This window comes from Typopeltis vanoorti, chromosome 24, assembly GCF_054136105.1.
Source record: "Typopeltis vanoorti isolate ZY-2024b chromosome 24, IOZ_Tvanoo_1.0, whole genome shotgun sequence".
In the NCBI taxonomy this organism is placed as follows: Eukaryota; Metazoa; Arthropoda; class Arachnida; order Uropygi; family Thelyphonidae; genus Typopeltis; species Typopeltis vanoorti.
The window spans coordinates 75988099-76012408 of NC_143572.1; the positions used below are offsets into that span (position 1 = coordinate 75988099).

Here is a 24310-nt window from a genome sequence, read left to right on the forward strand (position 1 = left end):
ATTTTGTTATGGTAATCGGTTTTGTTGATGACTAGTGTCTCCTTTGTTAGCTTTTGTGATCATGATATCTGAGTTCTTTCTTAATGATAATAGGGCTTTTTGCAAGTTGGTCCCAACTTGCAAAATTATTGGGAAAAGACAAAACTTTTACATAGATCTTTATATAAACATGAACGTTTATATATAGAAAGTGCTGAAGCCCTACTACACAGACCAAATTTAAACCGCAATGACTATTCCTAAAGTATGGAAAATTGTCATACAAAATCGTGCAAAATAATATCATTATATATGTTATCTTTTTTTTTCTTAAGTTATATTTTAATTTAATTCTATAACGCGCTACTGCATGCATATTGGGATTGCATTGTAATCATGTGCCCTAACTGTATGTTATTCCTAGTATTGTTTGAATTACTGTACTGAGTATGTCCCAAGATACTTGGGATGAAATATTTACGTATTAAAACTTATCACTGTGGTTGGTACGTGTTTTTTAGTGATTAATTCATCACAGGTTTCATTGTGTGTGTGTGTGTATATATATATAAATACTAAGAGATAATTACTCAACTCAGCATGTGATAGAGGAAACTAAAGGCAGGAAAGTTGGACTTGTTCAAAGGATCAGAAAAGCTATTGGTAACTGAGGTGACCACATTGCTTATGACTGGTGAAATTAACAATGCAGTCTTCACTTGGAAGATTGCAAATTATAAGGAATATTTTGTCAAGGGGTATATGTGGAACCACAAGGAAGGCGATCATCACACACTTAGAAAAAAGCTTAAATCTGTGTCATGGCATAAAACACTGGAAGGTTAAGATGTTAATATTGCATGGGATGTAGTTAAGGGTCACCTAGAGTAACGTTTCTTAACCTTTTGTTCATCGCGGATCAGTTAAATCTCAGATAATTTTCCATGGCCTAGCAATATAAAAAGTTAAAAAAAAAAACATATGGTAAGAACAAAGTGCACATAAATCTCAGTTTTTTCCCTCAATCCATCAATTTTGCTATATAAATGGAATATATTTGTCATACTTCCCTACATCATCATCAAATTCCTGCCATGTACACTCAAGGAGTGTACAGGATATGATAGTACTACATGAAAAATTTACATCATTACTAACTTCCTATCTACAATTTTTCTCCAAATCAGTCTGTTACTTGTCAAGACTCCAACATTATCAGATCTTATATTTCTATCTTCTAAGGCACTTTTTACTGTATCCACCAATATCTTGGCCTTCCTCTGGGTCTCTTTCCTGCCAACCTGGCAGAGAACACTTGTTTTGCTAATCTTTATTAGCCCATTCTCTTTAAGTGACCATAACACATCAGATTAGCTCTGCTAATGCATTCTGGATGCTGACATTGTCAAGTTCTTTCCTAATGTCTTCATTTTTAATATCATATGCCATCTGCTCATTCCCCTAATCTTTCTCAGGACTCTCATATCTGCAGTCTCTAGTCTTTGGTCAAGTGTTTTACTTCTAACTCTCAGATCCATAAGTTAAAATTGGTTTGAACACTGTCTTGTATACAGCTAATTTAGTGTTTTGACTGTCTCTTATTCCATATAAATTTATTAAAACACTTAAGGAATTGAACAATAGTTAAGGATATAAATTAAATTAAACTTAAATAAATATTTTCCAATATTTCGGCAACATTACATTGCCATCTTCTAAAGGAACTTACAAAAAAAGTTACGTGCACATAGACACAACAACACAAACTGGGAATGAAGAGATGAAGCTATTGTTCTCCTAAAAGTCCTGATGGTGCCCTCTAGCAGGCTAAGTAGGTGTTCTTGGCCGTTGGGCTGAAGGTCTGCTGATGTAGGCCTCCCAGATTTGGGGCAGTCGCATACAACCAAATTTGTTGAGGTTTGGAGAATTTCTTAGGGCTGAGGCTGATTCCATATAAATTTATTCAATTGACTTCGAACCATGCCAGCTTTGTTGATTCTGTTGTCTATTTCCATATTCAATTCACCATCTTCACTAAAAATCGTGTCTAAGAAGCTGAAATATTTCAATGTTCTATAATTCTTCATTCACAATGCAGTTGATATTTTCAATGATTCTGGCTATTTTGATTGTCTTGTTATTGCTGACCTTAGTACCATATCTATTTCAACAGTTATTCAATTTAGTGAGGGAAAATGACTTTTAGCACACTTATTTAGAACTATAATATCGTCCATAAAGCAATGAGCTGACAGATCCAATTTTGATATCAGATTCAATACCACTTTCCTTCACAATGCAATCATATAGATAATGTACATCCTTGTCTGACACCAGATCTAACATTAAACCACCTTCCTGTACTTCTTTCAATTTTAACTGCTGACTTACAACTCGAATAAAGGCTAAGTATTGCTTGATATAATGTCCCACTGACACCATATAAGTGTAGCATATTGAATAGCTTCTCTCTTGGCACCTTGTGATATGCTTTTCCAGATGTACAAAACTTAAATATCTCTGTTATATTACCATTATTTCTCAACTATTTGTCATAAAGTGAAGATCTGATCCTAACAGCCTCTGTTTGGCCTGAATCCAGCTTGTTCTTCCACAATCCTTCTCAACCGTTTCTCAAGTATACTTGCATAAATCTTACCAGCAACACTCAGTAGAGAAATATCTCTGTAATTCTCACATTCAGTTTTATTTCCCTTTTTATATATGGGTACTATGAGAGCTGTACTCCAATCATCGGGAATTCGTCCCTCTGTCCAGGCTTTCTGAACTATACAGTGCAGCTACTGTAAGACTTTTATGTCTCCATACTTCAGCATTTCTGGTCTTATATCATCTACTCCTGCTGCCTTTCCACATTTCAGACTTTTGATGGCTTTTTCTACTCCAAGCATGGATATGTATTCCTGATTGCATGCCTGGTCAGTGTTTTTTTTTTTTTTATCACTGTGCTGTCATCACTGCTAGTTTCATTTAGCAATTTTTCGAAGTAATTATTCCATACTTCAAGGATATCTTTTTCTCCAGTTTTCATATGACCTTTATCATCTCTAATTCCTTTTACAGCACTCTTTCCTCCATTTCTGAGCTTCTTCAACAACCTCCAGAATATCTTGCCACCTTCTTGATATTTATTTTCTATGTTCTTACCAAAGCCTCCTCATGACTTTTGTTTAGCTAGTTTTACACAGTGCTTAGCTTTCTTACATTTGTCTCTGTATTCTCTAAGAGCACAAACTGACTTATTTGCCACGATCTTTTGATATGCTTTCTTTTTTTCCTTCACTGCGTCTTTAACTTCTTGTGTCCACTACGGAGTTCTGATTTTTCTATCCTTGCAGACAACTTCACCACATGCCTCTCTGGCTGAATTGATCAGTGTTTTCTTCAGGGCTTGCCACTGAATCTCCAAGGTTTGGTTCCTGCTCTCAAACTCTTTCATTTTTTCTTGAATAATGTTTATGTACTTTAGACTACAGTTCATATCTGAGAGCTCCTACACTTTTATTTGCTTTAGAAGTTTCTTATTTTTGTTATTTTCAATACGAAATTCAATTTTATCCTGCTCAAGAGTAAGTAGTGATCACTTCCAATTTCAAATCCTCTGTACACTCTGGTGTCCTGCACAAGGGAGAAAACATCACTATCAATGAGACTTTTCTTATTCCTTGCCTCTTCTCTCCATGTGAATTTGTGCACATTTTTATACTGGAACATTGTGATAGTAATAATCTATGTCCTGATTAGAAATCCAACAGGTATTTGACATTATTAGATTCGCTGTTTTCTCCAAATTTTCCCAAAATATTTTTGTATGTCTGACAATCATTTCCTACTCTACTATTTAGATCTCCAACAAGGACCAACTTTTCCTTTTTCATTGTGTCAGTTGCTTTTTCTAAAGCCTCAATAAATTCCTCCACTTCTACCTTAGAACCTTCTGTGGGACCATAGGCACAAATACATCTCATTGTCAAGTTCCCCATTCTGATATTTGAACATATCACTGTAATTGAGACTGCCTGACATTCAAGAAGATGTCTCGTATTTAGTGTTGAGTACTATAGCTACTCCTCCCTTTCCTTGATTATCATTGCCTGAATATAACATTTTGTATTTATTGCTCAAAAAGATCTCACCAGTTTTTTTTTTTTGTTTGTTTCAGTCATCCCTATTATGTTGATCTAGTACTTATCCAATTGCTCAGCCAGGGCAATTTCTTTGCCATTCAGGTTTCTTATTTTAATAGTACCGATCTTGAACTCTACTTTCCTGCTAACTCACTTAAATAAGCTAATTTTGCAATCTGCTCTGTGTCTGTGAAAAATAGGCTGAGAGAGTGAAGATTTCTTTCAATCAAGAATATTTCTACTTATTTTCTTCATTCACACAATCTGATTAGTGCTGTACTGCAGACCAGTGCTGGTCAGTGAACTGGCAGTTGAGCAACACCGATCTACAGGAAGCAGTATTAAGTTGTTTTCCTAGGGTAAAGAGGGTTAATCGGGTAGGAGTTAAATGGATGAGTAATATCATTACACATTAGCTGCAGAAAAAGAAAATGCTATGGAAGGTATATAAAGAGAAAGGTGACCAGCAAACTCATGAACAGTACAAGGCTCAGGCAAGAAAGGTGACTAGCATGGCAAGGAAGACAAAATCAGATTATGAGAAGAATGACTATGGAAGATTAACCTTAATGAGTGATGATGGTCAAGAGGAGACAGAAGCAGATAAAATAGTTCAGGTACTGAGTGACCACTTTACAAGGATATATCATCCTAGTGAGGTCACTGCTTTAACCTATGTGACAGGCACTAATGTGGGAACAGAGGAGGATGAATGGAGGTTCTTAAGATATTGCAGAATCTCAATGTAAATACAGTTGTTGGATTAGATGGAATATCAGCTAGGATTTTGTGAGAATGCGCAAGGGAACTGGCAATGCCTTTGACTAGGCTCTTTAAGTCTCAGCTCTGGTAGAGTTCCAAGGGAGTGAAAAGAGTTCTAAGAATGCAGCAGAAAATTATAGACAAATCAATATCTCAGGCATGGTGGTAAAAGTACTAGAAAAATTGGTCAAAAGGAGAATAATGGGTAGATAAATATATGATACTATATGAGGGTAAACACGGCTTTGTGAAGGGTTGGCCATGCGTTAGTAATTTATTAACTTTTTACTATAGAGTAACAGCCGAGTTCGATAAAGGAAATGGCTACATGATTATATTATTATTATTATTATTATTAAATAACACCTCCAGGGAGTCCAAAGACTCATTGAGGGAGGGCACCTACTCTACAACTCTGTCTCCACCACTGAATCCACCAACTACAACAAACTGCAAGCAACTATCATCATCTCCAACAATGCCATCTACTGCCCAACATCACCACTAGTATTTTCACAGACAATCACAAACATCCATGCCCACGTTGGGATTCGAACCCATAGCCTTTTGGCTGGAGAACAGATAGGCTGACCACTTGGCCAGCCCATTTTGCAAAGGCATTTGATAGAATACCACATGGAACTTGTTATGCAAATTAGAATAAATGGGGATGGATATGACACTGTTTAAGTGAATGAAGAAGTGGTATATATGGAGGAGCAGAATCGAGGCAAAAACAGGTGACTAGTGGTGTGCTGCAAGGTTCAATGCTGGGACCACTGCTGTTTAATTTGTACATAAATGATATAAGAAATATTCAGTTGTTTGCGAATGATGCCAAATTAGGTAGAGTAATAGTTAATCAAGGCAATGTAGTTTAAAATAGGCTGTCAGTATGGGCAAAAGATAATGGGTGTCAGGTTAATGTTGAGAAATGTAAAGTTATGCATTTTGGGATAAACAGATTACAAGTCATGTTATATCACATTAATGGTGCTGTACTCCAGGAAATAGATGAAGCTAAAGATTTAGGAGAGGGGGGGATAGACAAAGTGTTCAAGTTTAGAGGATATATTGATAAGGTAGCCCATAAGATTACTTGGCTATTGAAAAACACATTAACAAGTAGAAACAAGGAACTTGTCATTCCTCTTTATAAGGCTTTGATATGCTCACATCTGGTCCCCTGGGTTTCTTGGTGATGAGGAAGTGACCAAGATGTTCAGTAGCCTGTGGAATGTTCCCTATGAGGATATATTGAGGGTGTGTAGATTGCAGAAGTTGGTTGATACAAGAAAAAGAGAGGACATGATAAAGACATTGAAGTTTCTTAAAGGGTTTTATAGGAAAGATGCAGAGAAAATGTTTCAGAGCTTGGCTTGGAGAGACCAGAACAAGAGGTCATCCCTGCAAGTTGAATAAAGGTGTGGTTAGTAGGAGGCGTCAGAATTAGATTTTTTTGCTTGGAGAGTTGTGAATGAGTGGAATGGATTGCCAGAGTCAATGGTGAGTGCTTTGTCTGTTAATGAGTTCAAGGAGAGGTATGATAGATTATGTGGATAGATTGGGTCTCCAGCAATGAGTCTTCAGACTCTATGGAGTCACCTGAATAATAATAATATTATCTTTTGCATGCATTGGTCTATAGCAGCAACCAGCTGTATATTTTTCCCTGTTGGTCTCTATCTCACACCAGATAGCCTGAAACAACTATTTTACTGACCTCCAGCTGAACTCTCTTTCTGGCTGCAGTTCATCAGCTATTATCAACAATACTCCTCCCTAATTCTTTTCTGTCTAACCTTCCTAAAAACTATACTATACTCTTGACCTTGTATCTCCCACTAACTATATCATATACTATAACAACAACTATTATTGTTTAATTTGTACATAAATGATATAGGAAATGGCTTGAAGGGAGATATTCAGTTGTTTGCTGATGATGCGAAGTTGGGTAGCGCAATAAAAAATCAAGTTGATGTTGAGAGTTTGCAGGCTGATTTAAATAAACTGGCAAAATGGACTAACAGTAACGGATGTCAGTTCAATGTGGAAAAGTGTCAAGTTATGCATTTTGGGATTAAAAGATTACCAGCTATGTACCCATTGATGGAACGGTACTCCAAGAGATTGATGAGGCTTGGGGGTGTTGGTGGATAGGGAGATGAAGTTCAGAGGGCGCATTGCTAAGGTGTCCAAAGACTGCACATAGGATTACTTGCTTATTGAAGAAGATAAAGAGGATATTATTCCCCTTTACAAGGCACTGATACTTCCACATTTGGATTACTGTGCTCAAGTCTGGTCACCCCGATTCCTTGGAGATGAGGATGTTAAGGAGTGGGTTCAGAGGAGTGTGACTAAGTTGGTGAGTGATGTAAAAAATGCTCACTACATTGAGAGATTGAGTGCTTGTGGATTGCAGAGGTTGGCTGATAGGTAGAGAAGAGGGGATATGATAGAAACATTTAAATTACTAAAGGTTTTTATAAGATTGATGCAGGGGAAATATTTCAGCTGTGTGATAGTAATGGAAGAACAAGAGGTCATTCCTGGAAATTAAGGAAAAGTGTGGTTAACAAGGGTGTGAGAACTAGATTTTTCGCTTGGAGAGTAGTGAATGAGTGGAATGCATTGCCTGACTCAGTTGCGAGATCTTTGTCTGTAAATGAATTTAAGAAGAGGTATGATAGATATTGTTTTGATAGTTTGGGTCTCCTGCGATGAGTCTGCTGGCTCCATGGAGATACCAGTAATGATAATAATTTTGGTCTTTCCCTTGGACAGCAATATTTAACACAATTATATGTAGCATTATGTTACTTATCTTAGCTAGTGAGTAGAGATAAGTAACATCACTGAGAACTAGATCACATTTTATTCCTTCCAATAAAAAGAAAGTTCTTTTAAGTTTGAGAATACTCACTAAACACTATCCAACACTCAAGCAATAGATTCAATTGTAAAGAAGCAAGTAACCACACTGTGCATCAAGTTCATCTTAAAAAGGTTTTGAATTTTTTATACTTATATAAAAGAGTATGGTTTCTACTCCTAATTAAATTAATTATTTTCACTACCTTGCTCACTGTATTAAATAGCACCAATGAAGATCCACTTATTGTTTGTGTGAAGTACCATACAATGTAGCATTTGAGATTTGATTCCACCTCTTTTCAGCAAATTAGTGTCCAATATTTTTCCCAGTCATACAGGTCAGGCCATACAGAAAATTGGCATCCCTTATCCGCTCCAAGAAAGACCAACCACTTCCCCTAGACCTACCTGGTGTATACCAGGTCCCTTGCAGCTGTAAACTGTCTTACTTGGGTCAAACAGGCAGGACAGCGAATATCAGAATTTCTGAACACAAGGACTACATCCGTTTTCACAAGTTCAGCCATTCCGGTCTTGCAGACCATTGTCTGGATACATGTCACAGAATATGGTGGAAGAAAGCCACAATAATACACCGTAGCAAATACAAATTCGAAAGACAATTTATGGAATCAGCCTCAGCCCTAAGAAACTCTCCAAACCTCTACACATTTGGTTGTATGCGACTGCCCCAAATTTGGGAGGCTTACATCAGCAGACCATCAGCCCAACGGCCAAGAACACCTACTTAGCCCGCTAGAGGGCATCACCAGGACTTTTAGGAGAATAGTTTCATTTCTTCATTCTCAGTTACTGTATTGTAGTGCCTACGTACACGTGCCTTTTTTTGTAAGTTCCTTTTGAAGATGGCAACGTGACGTTGCCGAAATATCGGAAATATTCAAGTGTAATTTAATTTATATTCGGATATACGTTGTTCAATTCCTTAAGTGATTTAATAATGGATAACCAACGTATAAGCCTGTCTATGAGAATTTTTCTCAATCATATATTTAGATCTGTCAGTTAAAATAGCAGTGCATTTGTCTATTCTGTTACAGTGGATTAAGTTGGTTATAAATGTAGAAAAAAGCTTCAAAACAATTAAAGTTATCTACTGTTCTAATAAATATAAGACACATCAATACTCATCTAATGCCACAGAAAAATAAGTGCAACCTTAATCACCTTTCTAGTTTTTATCTTTTATTATTATCTCGATATATATATTTTTTTAATTAAGTGTATAATACAGTTGATTGTCACTATAGCAAACTCAAGAACCACAGGAACAATTTTTTTGTGGATAAAGTGCCTGTGTAGCCCTGGGAAAATGGTTTTTGCTTTCATAGCACTAAGCTGTAGAAAGACCATTCCAAGTTTTTCAGTTGGTTCCTGATATGGGCAACCAGAGTTATTTCTCCTGGGAACTCAGATTTTTTACCATAAATCAAGAAAAGTAACCATAAAACTCATTATTTCCGACAATAATATATAATATCATGGACCACAAGACACAGTAGTTGTGTTCAATATTCTCCTTCCCAGATACTTCTGGATCATAGATAGTCAAATTTGCTTTTTTTTTTTTTTTAGCATGGTACTGTACCTACTAAAATAAAATAAAATTAATGTAGCAGCATGTTGCAACTACTTTTTTTTTTTCCTCGATGGCATTTTTAATGACATCCTTTCTTTCACTGTTAATGAATAATTAAAATGTTTACTGATAATGTGCAAAATAAAAAAAATGTAACAAATGATAACTCAAGGATACAAAAGGGCTAACGGAAAATCATAATTTATCTTCTCATATAACGCATTCCACAAAAGTACAAAAACATTAAAATATCTTAATATATATATATACATATACATATGTATAATGTATGTACACAGAAGCTTATTAGAGCTAATGTCAAGATAAATTCAGAGCTCCATTTTTGATTTCTCATGGCTGAAAGCTTTCATTATAAAGCTTAAACATGCTCTTTACCTACAAATCAAATATCACAATATTAAATACTCCTGTTGGTAATGATGATGCCTTATTTCTTCATCATTTTGAGGAACTTCATAATAAGCTATGCATTAAAAATGTATTATACTTTGCTCATACATATTGATTTCTATTCAGATAAATATTGTCCTTGTAGGTAATTAAATTCTGTACACTATTTTCACCTCACTAATAGCAAAGTAGTTTTGATAAATTTTTGGTTGGTTCTTATGTCACAGTATGAATCCCTGGAATACATTGTAATGTAAAATTAATAAATATAGATGAATATTAATTTGTATCAAATTTAACATTCAAAATGATTCAAAGATAAGTTGCAGTGTATATTATTATTATTATTATTACAGGACACCTCCAAGGAGTTCAAGGATTCATTGCAGGAGAGCACACTACTGCACTACATGCATGCATCATGATTTATTATTGTGTAATTCTTCTGTACCCAGAAGAGAACCTGATGTACTTAAGAGAATCACATGAATAAACTAGAAACTCAACTATTACCCAATTTTTTTTTTTTTTTTTTTTTTTTTTTAAGCTTCCATATATCCATCAATAGTTAATTAGCACAACAAGACTAATATCTTCAGAGGATCAGTTTTAGATTAAAGTAACCTACTCTCAAAAGGGATGAATTTCAAAATAATTTCATCCAGGACTTCTGAAATTATCCATTTATATCTATGATGGATTTAGTGAATATACATTAAAATGAATGAGTGTAATTTACAAAGTGTAATATGTACCCATGAAATGGTATCCAAACAGGGTACCTTATCGTTTAATTATTTTTGATGCAATGAAATATCAGTTTTCTTAAGCTTCTATTATATAATGCTATGTTAACAAATTAAACTTTTTGATCTTCAGAGAACATGTATTTACAAAATATACATGCAATCATTCATCATTATCTTGCTTCAGTAAGAAAGGCAGGAAGAAAAATTTTTTTTTCTTTTGTTTAGTTCTCCTAATTTATATTTTTGATCCACAAATATATATATATATATATACTGTGATGACATGATAGTTTCTCATAACACTTAAGCATCAACATAAAACCCCAAAATGATGAAAGATGGTATAGCAAAATTGTTGAAAACCCATGATTGACACTGGATATCACTAGTGTAGATAGCAAAACTGCACCTAAATTTCATGGCATGGACTGCTTGTATCCACACATGTAAGGAGCAGAAATAAAATTTACAAAGTTTCTTTCCCTATCAAAGAATAGGGTAATGTTAGATGATAATGCTCTTTTATAGCAGACTGAAAATACAAGATGGAAGTACTGGAGATGTTTCAGTAATCTGACCAAACAATGGCTCTCTTGTTTCGGTCGCAACTGATGAGGTAGTTCCCAGAGGGATTCCAAGCACATGCCGTTACTGTTGAGCTAAAAATAAAATAAACCTTATTAAACTTTTATACTGATAAATGACATATGTAATGATTACAGAGACATTTTTCATTTCCTATTTCCTACAAACAACAGAAAATTTCATTCCAGTTTACTATTACAATTATTTGCAAGCATAATTAATTGAGATAATCTAAAACCAGCTAACTTAGGATGACTAATCTGGTATGTATGCTTGGATGTTGGTAATTCAGGTTGATGTTTAGTGAAATAAAAACAGATGACTGAAGTGAATAACAACTAAATTTATTTAGCTTATTAATTTTCTCAGCCAATATTTTACCTTGGTTACCAAGGCATCTTCATGGGAAAAAAGATACATAAGGCAAACACAGATTGATCGTAATTAGAAGAGTCTAGAGTCCAACCTTGCACCCTATATGAGTACAGTGATAGGCACGTGTTGAAAGTTCAAAATGATGGTTTCCCAGATTATTGGTAGTGCAATGCAGCAAAATTTGTTCAAGTTTAGGAAATGTTATAGTGCTTTAGCAGTTTTCAGAAATAATCTGATGCAGAAACAGATTTAAATCTGTTTCTGCACAAGAGGAAGGTTTTCTTCCATCTGATCCAGTAATTCAGATCCATGGCATGATCTGCCAGAATGGAACAACAGTAATATTAATATTATTATTATTTTGACACCTCCAGGGAGTCCAAAGACTCATCGAGGGAGAGTGTGCCGACAGCATCGAACGATTGGTCCCCTTCCAACTACTAACTGTGCTCAAATTTACTTAACTGAGCCATTAGTAGCAGAGGCTCTACCAATCGACCAACCTTTGCCGGCAATATAAATGACTTATTTTCAATGTTCTTCGAAAAGGATACCGGCAGTTCTTTCTGTTTGTTGAAAGTATTTCAGCTTGTAGGAGCATGGGATACTGACATAGTGCAAATGGAGATGATCTTTAGGCAAGCAGTCATGTTACACTTCTTAAAAATGCATGCAATTTTTTCTGAGGTGCCCCAGGTGTAGGGAATGGTAATGCATTTTTTGTGTTCAGAATTATTTTGTTTGTTGTTGCTGTTGGGGGCATGAGTTATGTGGAGAGCTCTGTTGATACTGTTAAGAAGGAAGCCACTCAGTAAAGATGTGTCCCTCGAATGCAACTGATTTCAGTCGAGAGGCTGTTATGGTCCGAGCAGATATTTTGATAACACCATACTGTTGGGAGGAGTGGTGATAGTGGTGGATGTACCTCCAGTGGGGGCAGGTTTTCTGAAAGGGATAAGGCCCTCTTTGAGAGTCAGGTAACTAGAGTGCCAAGGAAGGGCAGACTGTTATTGTTTTTGTTTTCAATTGTGAAATAGATACTCAGATGTTGGCTTTTGAGGTGTCTAAAAACGTTTATAATGCATCATTGCTGTGTGGCTAAATGGAAAACATGACATGAATGTAGAATAGCTATATTATGGGTTTGAGAAGGCCAGAATTCAGGGTCATGTTTTTAAAATGTTCTGTGTACAGTTTTTTTTTACATGGGAAGAAAGTGTGGTCAGTGATGTGAGAGAGAGCCCTTTAGCTAAGTGTTTGGCCACTTTATAAGTAGGAAAACCAATATCATCTACGATGGGTCTCAAGGGTATGTCATTCTGTGTGTATATTTTGGCTATAAATTTGGGGAGGCAGGGGATTATATGGTTTAAATTTTTGAATAGTTTCAGGAAGCCAGGATACAACTCTATTCTAATGATTTTCAAGAGCCCCCCTTTCATGTGTTTCTGTAGGTTCAGTGTCAATTAGGAGGTATGTCAATCTGTATTCACCATTGCATCAGTTATGCTCTTTTACAAGAGCAAATTGATGTCACATGTGCAATGCTGGCTGCTACCAACAGCACTTTTCAAACACTGCAGGACGAGTTGCTCAGTACACTGAGCATCGAGCTTTGGATGACTCTCTCAAATGTCTCCAACACTTCAGAAAAAAAAAATATAAACAAAGTAAAGATATGCTATATCCAAAAAATTAATAATTTAGCCAAGAAGATAAATAAGCCTCAGTTACCTCCAGAACATGTGGTAATTAATTAACTGATTCAGTTCCAGAATTATGGCAAAAATAGAATGTAGCATCTACAGCTATATGCTCCACATTGCCAAAAATATCTGGCTAGATGTAGCCAACATTTTAAAGTCGGCAAAACCTCAAGTTTTCAGTATTGAGACCACATTATTATGTAAATAAAGAGTTTAATAGAAATCAGCAATTAATTTTAATTGCTTATTTTTATTAACTCTTTACTTACATTATAATGTGATCTCAATACTGAAAACTTTCCACAGAATTGAATTAAACAACCACAGAAATTTATTTGCAAAACCTCACATTAACAAAGAAACTTATCCTATGCAGAACTGACCACACTTAAAAAAATACCACAAACAAGAATATTATCACCACCATAAAAGCAGATAAGTGTAACACTAATGCAATATTTAATTGCCTGAATATGATCAAAAAATGTTAATCTTAATCAGAGATCGATTGACAAACCTCCTAATTAACACTGACCCTACAAAAACACAAAAACGTGCTCTTGAAAAATTATTTAAAAGTGGTATCCTGGCTTCTTGAAACTAAAAAACTTAAACCATATAATCCTTTCCAGATTTATTGGTTACCAAAATACACAAACAGAACATACCCTTGGGACCCATAGTAGACACTATTGGTTTTTCCACTTATAAAGTGGCCAAATGCTAAGCCAAAGAGCTCACTTTGTATCACTGGCCACACTTATTCCCATGTAAAAAACTTTGTGCACTTCAAATTCTGTTTGTAGGATATGATGTTCAGAAACACTGACATCATGGTCAATTTTGATATAGCCACCCTATTCACTATTGTACTCCTAAAAGAAACCTCAGAACTCATTCAGCCTCTCTATCCCTCAGATAGAGAGGCTGAATGAGTTCTGAATCAACCTTATACACCCTCAACATGAACTCTGGCTATTTTACCTGCCAAGGATAAACTTACAAGCAGATTGAAACAGCTATGTGATTCATCTTCTCTTCTTTCCCTACCAATCTTTACATGGAACATTTAAAAAAAAATGATCCTAAACTCTGGCCTTCTCAAACCCACAATATAGCTATGCTATGCTAGAAATGTTTTTAGCACAGCCAACATCCGAGAATCTGTTTCACCATTGAAAAGGAAATCAATAACAGTCTGCCCTTCATTGACACTCTAGTTAACTAGCTACCAAACAGAGCCTTATTCTTTTCAGTATACAGAAAACCTGCCCAGAGCAGGAGGTATATCCACAGTCTATCAACCCCCCCCCCCCCCAGCATTATGCTGTTATCAAAAATCTTAACAGAGCTACTATCTGCTTCGAACACAGCAGCCTCTCCACCAAAATCAATTGTATTCAGTCTTTAGCCAATGGCTTTCCCCTTAACAAAATTTACAGAGCTCTCCATCCATCCATACAACTCACACCCCCAATAACAACAAAAATCTGAACACAAAAAATGCATTACTATTCCCTGCACTTAGGGCACTTCAGAAAAAATTGCATATATTCTTAAAAAATATAACATATAGATGTCCTTTAGTTCTTACCGAACTTGGCAAAAATTAGCTATTCTTATCTGCTTGCTGAAAGATCCTTTCCACCATTTAACTAACCTTGGTCTTCAAGTATCCCATGCTCCTACAAGCCGAAACACATCTAACAAACAGAAAGAACTGCAAATATCCTTCTAAAGAACACAGAAAATAAGTCCATCTATATTACCATCATTCTAGACCATGCCATAGATCTGAATCACTAGATCCAATAGAATAAAACCTTCCTCTTATACAGAAACAAATTTAAATCAGAAAGACTATTTCTAGAATTTGCAACATCACTAAAACTTTCCCCAAACTTAAATTCAGCTGCACTGCACTGCCAAAAATCTGGGAGTGGCATTTCATTTTGAACTTTCAACAAGTGCCCATCGCTGCACCCACAGATTGGTGGGTGTTGCACTGTAATCACTTCGTATTACAATCAGTCTGTGTTTGCCTTCTTATTCCTTTGTCTGCATGAACGTGCTGAATATATCTGTTTCAGCCATGTATAATGCTACATTCTATTTTTTGCCATGATTCTAGAGCTGAAACAAACACTTGTGAAATTACTACATGTTCTGGAGGTAACTGAGGCTTATTTTATCTTCTTGGCTAAATGAATAAACTTTTGGATATGACATACCTTTACTTTAAAAAAAAATTTTTTTTTGATGAAGTGCCTTTGGTGAGCAAGGAAAATATTGGCTGAGAAATTTAGTTACCTAAAAAAATTACTTCGTTAATTATTTGTCCATTAAATGTCAACATAAACCTATTCCTTTGTCTGCATGAACGTGCTGAATATATCTGTTTCAGCCATGTATAATGCTACATTCTATTTTTTGCCATGATTCTAGAGCTGAAACAAACACTTGTGAAATTACTACATGTTCTGGAGGTAACTGAGGCTTATTTTATCTTCTTGGCTAAATGAATAAACTTTTGGATATGACATACCTTTACTTTAAAAAAAAATTTTTTTTTGATGAAGTGCCTTTGGTGAGCAAGGAAAATATTGGCTGAGAAATTTAGTTACCTAAAAAAATTACTTCGTTAATTATTTGTCCATTAAATGTCAACATAAACTTAGAATGAAATTTCACAGAAGTTCATTTCTATTTTTCTTTTCCTTTCTCCCCCACTTCACATTCCCCTCTGCAAAATTCTTGGTGTGTGTTCTCTCTCATTCATATACTTCAATACAATGAAGTATACTCATGCTATATGACTCATTCTTGTGTTTAATATCATGTTGGAGGTGTTTAATGGAATATTTACAGCACTAGGAAAGGATTAAAAACTAATTGTGTGTGTTTGTTACAAGAGTTATTTGTAATCCTTGAAGATGCCTCACTGACTGAGATGAAATATTGGAAGCATTAAAATTAGTTTTTAATCCTTTCCTAGTGCTGTAAATATTCCATTAAACCTCCAATATAATGTTCTCCAAGCACTTAAGCCTCAACACACGGATTCTAATCATTCATGGTGAAGAAATAGCATGCGAATCAAGACAATACAGTAAGTCAAAACTATGCTAATCTAGGCAATTAAATCAGCTGGTCTTTCTAAAAAGATGTTGGGACACAAGAGTAATACCTAACTGGGTTAAATTATAAATCAAATTTCAGTCAAGAAAAGCCCTCCGTATATGCAAATATGCCAATCTACTACGAGAGCAGATCACCACAACGCCTGCCGCCATCGGCTCTTTATAATCAGAGCTCTCCATGATACTCAACCCTGAACTTTGATCCATTCTCTCAAACATCTCAGAAGCCTCTGCACAGAAAGAATTCCAAAAATAAAAAAATAAGCACATCAAAAAGTATAACAGCTTGTGTAAATCTAAACCACAACCACAGTTCAACTGCTCCTTTTTGAAGATAGATTCACTACTGTCTGGAGCCATCACTGCCCTAAACCATGGCCACAATTTTGCTGTCGCACCGAAAGAAGTGCCATTGCCAGACATAATGTACAACATCAAATGTGAAATCTGTCTCTTAATGCCAGAAATAGCCAATAACATCAGACTTGACATCGGCAATGTCCTTTCCCAGTCGTCACCTCCCAAAAGTAATTTATCTTCCAGCCAACTCACTGCTATCAGAAAATTACGAAAAGAAAAGTATTGTCATCACCAGAGAAGATAAGGGTAATGTCTGGAATGTAATCAAAAAATAGAGATTATTCTACCAATTATATATCTGGCTTAATCCTTTATCCAAGTGTAAGCAAACAAAGTTTGTGCCTGAAGTATTATCAGGACTGGGGCAACTCGTGGTAAAGGAAATTATTCTCTGAGATCGTGCTACCTACATCCCACTAGAGCATGATCCTACAAAAATGCAAGTTAAAAAAAATTTTATCCTCCTCGCCACCGGGACATTACAAAAAACTCAGACCTTTCGGTTCTTGCCGTGGAATCAGAGAACCATCCAATCCATATATCTGGAGGATTCTTCCTCCCTCCAGATATATTATACCCAAAATCCACAAACCTAATTCCTCCCCCTAAGACTTATAGTAGATGCTATTGATCCACCATGCTACAAACTACCCAAGTAGCTGGCTGTCCTACCCCCCCACCCCACTGGACTTATCTTATCTTATAGAAAAAATTCTACCCATTTTGAAACCTTGACTGAAAATCTAACTCTTAAATAATACAGATATATTGGTAAGCTTTGACATCACCTGATTGTTTACCAATATTCGCTTAAATGACATCTTAGATCTCTTTTCCTTTACCATCAATTCTGATTATTTTTCTTGGAAGAACAAAATTTACAAACAGATAGAGGGAACTACTATTGGTTTCCCTTTTGCCCATTTTTACATGGAAAAATTTGAAAAACAAGTCATAGACTCAGCCACTCTCAAACCTTCTATCTGGCTAAGATATGTAGATGACATGTTCTCTATTTGGCCACATGGCCAAATAGAGAAACGTCATCAGACACAGACTCCCTTCATTCACCAAATAGCCTACATCCAAGAATACAGTTTACGATGGAAAGGGAAAATAACAATAGTTTACCCTTCCTAGACACCTTAGCAACATGCCTTCCTAATGGTAATCTCTCCTTCACTGTACACAGACAGATACTTTCACAAACTCTCCCACCACCACCCCTCTCAACAATATGGCATTATTAAAACTCTAACCAACAGAGCCCACAATCTTTGTTCCAGTGGAACCTCCCTTTCAACCGAACTCAACCACATACACACAAGACCTTCCTTTCCAATGGCTACAGCGATTACAGAATTAAAAAATAATCAGTTCCTCCCCCATTCCCCAGCCATCTCTTCAGAAGGATTTCAGAAATGCTATCACCAACACAGCCTCTACACAGCTTTTAAGCCCCAACATAAACTTGCAACCCTCATCCATTTTACCAAAGATCAGCTCCCTCCTCTCTCAGTATCTGGAGAATATAAAGTACCCTGTTTCTGCAAGCTGGCTTACTTCGGACAGACAGGTAGATCAGCAACCATCCATTTAGAAGAACACAAATCATACATCTGCAATCACGACTATGGTCAATCTGGCCTTGCAGACCATGTTTTGAATACAACCCACAGGATCTCTTGGAGAAAAACCACCATGCTACACCATAGTAAATTCAAAAAAGGAAGACTGCTTTTAGAATCTGCTTCTGCACTCAGAAATCAACCTAATTTAAATTAATATGGGTGCATAATTATTGGGATCTCTGATTGTGTTTCCCAAAATTTGGAAAACATTAATTATCAGAGGTCCTACTTTACATCCTAGGCCACCTACAAATGCCCATAGAGGGTGTACCACCTAGATAGGACTTTAGAGTCACTCACATGTTTCACTTAGTATTCCATTTTTTTTTCCATTATTTTAGAAATTAATGGAATATTTTTCCATTATTCCAGATTGACTATGGTCAATCTGGCCTTGCAGACCATGTTTTGAATACAACCCACAGGATCTCTTGGAGAAAAACCACCATGCTACACCATAGTAAATTCAAAAAAGGAAGACTGCTTTTAGAATCTGCTTCTGCACTCAGAAATCAACCTAATTTAAATTAATATGGGTGCATAATTATTGGGATCTCTGATTGTGTTTCCCAAAATTTGGAAAACATTAATTATCAGAGGTCCTACTTTACATCCTAGGCCACCTACAAATGCCCATAGAGGGTGTACCACCTAGATAGGACTTTAGAGTCACTCACATGTTTCACTTAGTATTCCATTTTTTTTTCCATTATTTTAGAAATTAATGGAATATTTTTCCATTATTCCAGATTGACTATGGTCAATCTGGCCTTGCAGACCATGTTTTGAATACAACCCACAGGATCTCTTGGAGAAAAACCACCATGCTACACCATAGTAAATTCAAAAAAGGAAGACTGCGTTTAGAATCTGCTTCTGCACTCAGAAATCAACCTAATTTAAATTAATATGGGTGCATAATTATTGGGATCTCTGATTGTGTTTCCCAAAATTTGGAAAACATTAATTATCAGAGGTCCTACTTTACATCCTAGGCCACCTACAAATGCCCATAGAGGGTGTACCACCTAGATAGGACTTTAGAGTCACTCACATGTTTCACTTAGTATTGTGTTGTATTTGAGTGTGTGTTACAAGTTATTTGTAATCCCTGAAGATGTCTCAGTGACTGAGATGAAATATTGGAAGCACTAAAATTAGTTTTAATCCTTTCCCAGTGCTGTAAATATTCCATTAAACCTCCAACATGATGGCCTCCCAGTACTTAAGTCTCAACACACAGCTTGTGTTTCATAAGTTGAATGTGTAACCAATGTTTTGCATTCTTCCTGAATGATGCTTGTGTTATAGTGAGCAAAATATATAGGAGTTGATATTAAATTCTAATTTCCTTTACATGTGATAACTGTTTTGTAATATATGTCAAGCATACATTTCTATAGAATATCCGATAACACAATATTCAGCATGCAGTGTTTGTTAATCCAAAATGCATAACCTTGCACTCAAACTGCCACACATTAACATTTGCCCAGAGCATCAATCTGTTCAAGTCGGTATGCAAGGATTCTGTACCAGATATGTCCCTTTTCATTTGACCCAATCTTGGATCATCATTCTCAACGTTGTTAGTATGCATGTTAAACAGCAATCGTCCAAAAATGAGTCCCATTAAAGCCCCATTGATTGCCTACCTTTTCTTAGACTAAGGATTCCCATACATCATTATGAAATATCCATCAATCAGTCATTCTTCTATCCATATCACAATTTTGCATACCTATCCTCATGAGTTTGTATAATAGCCTCCTGTACAGAATCCTGTGATTATTTTCAACTTAAATTTTCTTTTCAATGATAAATTCAAATTAATCACTCACCTATGCTCTTTTAATGTCTTTTCAACCTTTCCTAGACTTGTATTCCATATAAATATTGTTCCATCTTGTGAACCAGCTATGCTATATTGACCATCAGGACTGAATTTTGCTCTTGTCCAATCACAGCCAACCTTGAATCCATCAGAGCTATTGGGGAAAAGTTCAAAATGTTAGACAGGATGATTATCTATCAAATTATATACAGATAATATAGGAGAATGCCTATACAGTCAACTCTTACTATAATAAATATCATTATAGTTACATTACTTGCTATAGCAAACAACTGAAAAGTTGTAAAGAGTTCTTTTTGCTTGGTTAGAAAGTAAATTACACTTGCTAAGAAATTATATTCTTGTTTACTCCTTAATCCAAATGCAAATAAACAAAGTTTGCAACCTTTTTTGCTACTTGTACATCAGAAATCTGACTTTTGCATTAATTCAAGCTTGGTATCTTCCTCAGTCTGGTTTCCACTGATGAGATCACAATAAAGATGAAAACTGGTCTGGGTACCCTCCCTTAATGTATAGCATTATTCACTTCTGAAAAGAAATGTGCTTTGTATTATGGGATACAAGGCAATTGATGTGAAGTCATCAGCCTCTATATACAAGTAACCTAGTCATGAAGAAACTTTGTGTGCAAACTTTTTTTGTGCACCTGGATAAAGGAATAAACAAGAATTTCTTGGCAAGTATAATTAACTGAAAAGTCCTAGTCAAAGCTCCGAAGCAGCAACTCTATGTTCAAGGAAATTTACCATACAAAGTATTCCTTTTGCATAGTATGTTGAAGTGAAAGTTGACCATAGTAATATCATATCTGAAATTTAATATACTTCTAAAGTATTCTTTAAAATGTTAACACATATACAGTTGTTAACATCCATCTTGAAAAACAATTATATTCACAATCATCTGTAATGCAAGTCAAAACTGGCAGACCATGCTCTAGATATTATTCCACACAGGAACTAAATGAAGACAACTATGCTACAAAGAAGTCACTATATGGATCTGAGAGACTATTTTTTGAATTAGCATCAGCTATGAAACATTCTCTAACCTCAATAAGTATGATTGCATTAATTTGCATAAACCCTGAGGACAGCCATTCGAAGACACATTTAGCTTGACTTCTCTGAACTGATTTCATTTTTTATCCATCTCTTGTAAGGGGAAGATGTCTTGATAGGACATTAGTTCTTTTTTTTTTTCAGTTGCAATCTGAAATGTTTCTGCAACATGCTGAATGTCTTACCACAGTTGTAACTTGTGCATTGAAGATGGTTTGAAATCCAACAAAATATTACTAATTCAATAATTTATTTTGTTCTTCTGACACAAAGAGGACCTTTATGCCACACCTGATGAAATGCATTACATATCAAGGGAAGCTGATTCAGAATCCTTGCTTTTATTAAAAATTTGTTCAAAAGTAGGTAATATTCAAGAAGCTCCCTGTTGACTGATAGTGTGGAAGCCATACTGAATCATTTATTAGTTAACATAATTTCAGGTAGCATAGAAACTGTTAATGGTTTTCTTCATTATGCAACAGAAAAAACCTGAAATTGGATAATAATCTGATGACAAAGTTTTGTTGCTCCTCTTAGGAATGGACCAAACATGGACTAATTCCTAGGCTGCAAGAGAGAGATACCAGTGACAGAGTCAACTCTGGACAAACCTTCAAAACAATCAGAAAAATACCATCAGGAACAGGAGACCAGGAAAGCTGGATCTGCTGTCATGATGAATCAAAAAATTCAGAAAACAGCATCATTACTAACTTCCTATCTACAATTTTCCCCCAAATCAGTCTGTAACTTGTCAAGACTCCAACATTAATAGATCTTATATTTCTATCGTCTAAAGCACTTTGTACCGTATCAATCCACCTATATCTTGGTCTTCCTCTGGATCGTTTTCCTGCCAGCCTGACAGAGAACACTTGCTTTGCTAATCTTTCCTCGCCCATTCTGTTTAAGTGACCATACCACCTGAGATTAGCTCTGCTAACACATTCCTGGATGCTGACAATGTCAAGTTCTTTCCTAATATCCTCGTTTTTAATATGATATTGCCATTGATGCCACCTGTTCACGCCTATAATCTTTCTCAGGACTCTCATATCTGTGGTCTCTAGTCTTTGGTCAAGTGTTTTACTTCTGACCCAGCTCTCAGATCCATAAGTTAAAACTGGTTTGAACACTGTCTTGTATACAGCTAATTTAGTGTTCCGACTAATTTCTCTCTTATTCCATATGAATTTATTCAATTGACTTCCCACCATACCAGCTTTGCTGATTCTGTTGTCTATTTCTATATTTAATTTACCATCTTCAGTAAAAATCGTGCCTAAGTAGCTGAAATGTTGTACTTGTTCCACAGGTTCTCCATTCACAACACAGTTGACATTTTCAATGATTCTGCCTATTTTCATTGTCCTTGTCTTTTTATTGCTGACCTTCATACCATATCTATTACAACAGCTATTCAATTTAGTCAGAGAATCTTGCAGACTTGTAGCAGATTTATTCAGAAGTATAACATCATCTGCATAAAGCAAAGAGCTGACATTAACATCTCCAATTTTGATATCATGTTTAATACCACTTTCCTTCATAATGTGATCCATATAAATAATGAATAACAGAGGGGATAATGTACATCCTTGTCTCACACCAGATTTAACATTAAACCATCTTCCTGTACTTCCTTCAATTCTAACTGCTGACTTACAACTCAAATAAAGACTAAGTATTGCTTGATATAATGCCCCATTGACACCATATAACTGCAGCGTATTGAATAGCTTCTCTCTTCGCACCTCATCATATGCCTTTTCCACATCGACAAAACTTAAATACAGATCTTTGTTATATTCCCATGCTTTCTCGACTATTTGTCGTAAAGTGAAGCTCTGATCCTGACAGCCTCTATTTGGCCTGAATCCAGCTCGTTCTTCACCAAGCTTTTCTTCCACAATTCTTCTCAACCGTTTCTCAAGTATACTTGCATCATAGATCTTGCCAGGAACACTCAGTAGGGAAATACCTCTGTAATTCTCACATTCAGTTTTATTTCCCTTTTTATATATGGGTACTATGAGAGCTTTACCCCAATCATCGGGAATTCGTCCCTCTGTCCAGGCTTTCTGAACTATGCAGTGCAGCCACTGTAAGACTCTTATACCACCATACTTCAGCATTTCTGGTCGAATATCATCTACTCCTGCTGCCTTTCCACATTTCAAGCCTCTGATGGTTTTTTCTACTTCAAGTATGGATATATATTCCTGACTGCATGCCTGGTCAGTGTTTTTTACCACTGTGCTGTCATCACTGCTTGTTTCATTTAGCAGTTTTTCAAAGTAATTACTCCATACTTCAAGGATATCTTTTTCTTCCGTTTTCATGTCACCTTTATCATCTCTAATTCCTTTTACAGCACTCTTTCCTCCATTCCTAAGCTTCTTCAACAACCTCCAGAATATTTTGCCACCTTCTTGATATTTATTTTCTATATTCTTGCCAAAGTCCTCCCATTACTTTTGTTTAGCTAGTTTTACACAGTGTTCAGCATTCTTGCATTTGTCTCTATATTCTCTAAGAGCACAAGATGACTTATTTGACAGGAACTTTTGATATGCTTTCTTCTTTTCCTTCACTGCCTCTTTAACTTCCTGTGTTCACCAGGGAGTTCTGATTTTTTTATCCTTACAGACAACCTCACCACATGCCTCTCTGGCAGAATCAATCAATGTTTTCTTCAGAGTTTGCCACTGAATCTCCAAGGTTTGATTCCTGTTCTCAAACTCTTTCATTTTTTCTTCAATAATCTTTGTGTATTTTAGTCTACAGTTCACATCTGAGAGCTGCTCAACTTTTATTCGCTTTAAAACTTTCTTACAACCAAATAGATTGCTTATCTAATTATAAGAATAGGCTAAGTGATAATCTGTTATGTTTATACACAAATGCCAGGAGCATTAGAAACAAAGGGGTTGAATTTGTTACTTTATTGAATATGATGTGGCCTAAGATTGTTGGCATTACTGAAAGTTGCTATCAGAATCAGATATGGTAATTGGGATTGAGTGTAATGGGCATACTACTTTTTACGAATGACAGACGAG

General features: G+C 35.7%; 1 protein-coding gene across 1 annotated transcript in view; it reads right to left on the bottom strand.

Annotated features, from left to right (window-relative positions):
- Positions 1-9675: 9675 nt before the first annotated feature.
- Atg16 (Autophagy-related 16) overlaps positions 9676-24310 on the bottom strand; it is a 307774-nt gene continuing 293139 nt past the window's right edge. Inside the window, exons 15-16 of the mRNA XM_090413611.1 lie at positions 20168-20314; positions 9676-11188 (exon numbers count right to left, since the gene is read on the bottom strand). Coding sequence (XP_090269737.1) covers positions 11095-11188; positions 20168-20314 — 241 coding nt within the window. The 3' untranslated portion in view covers positions 9676-11094. The remainder of the gene's footprint in view (positions 11189-20167; positions 20315-24310) is intronic.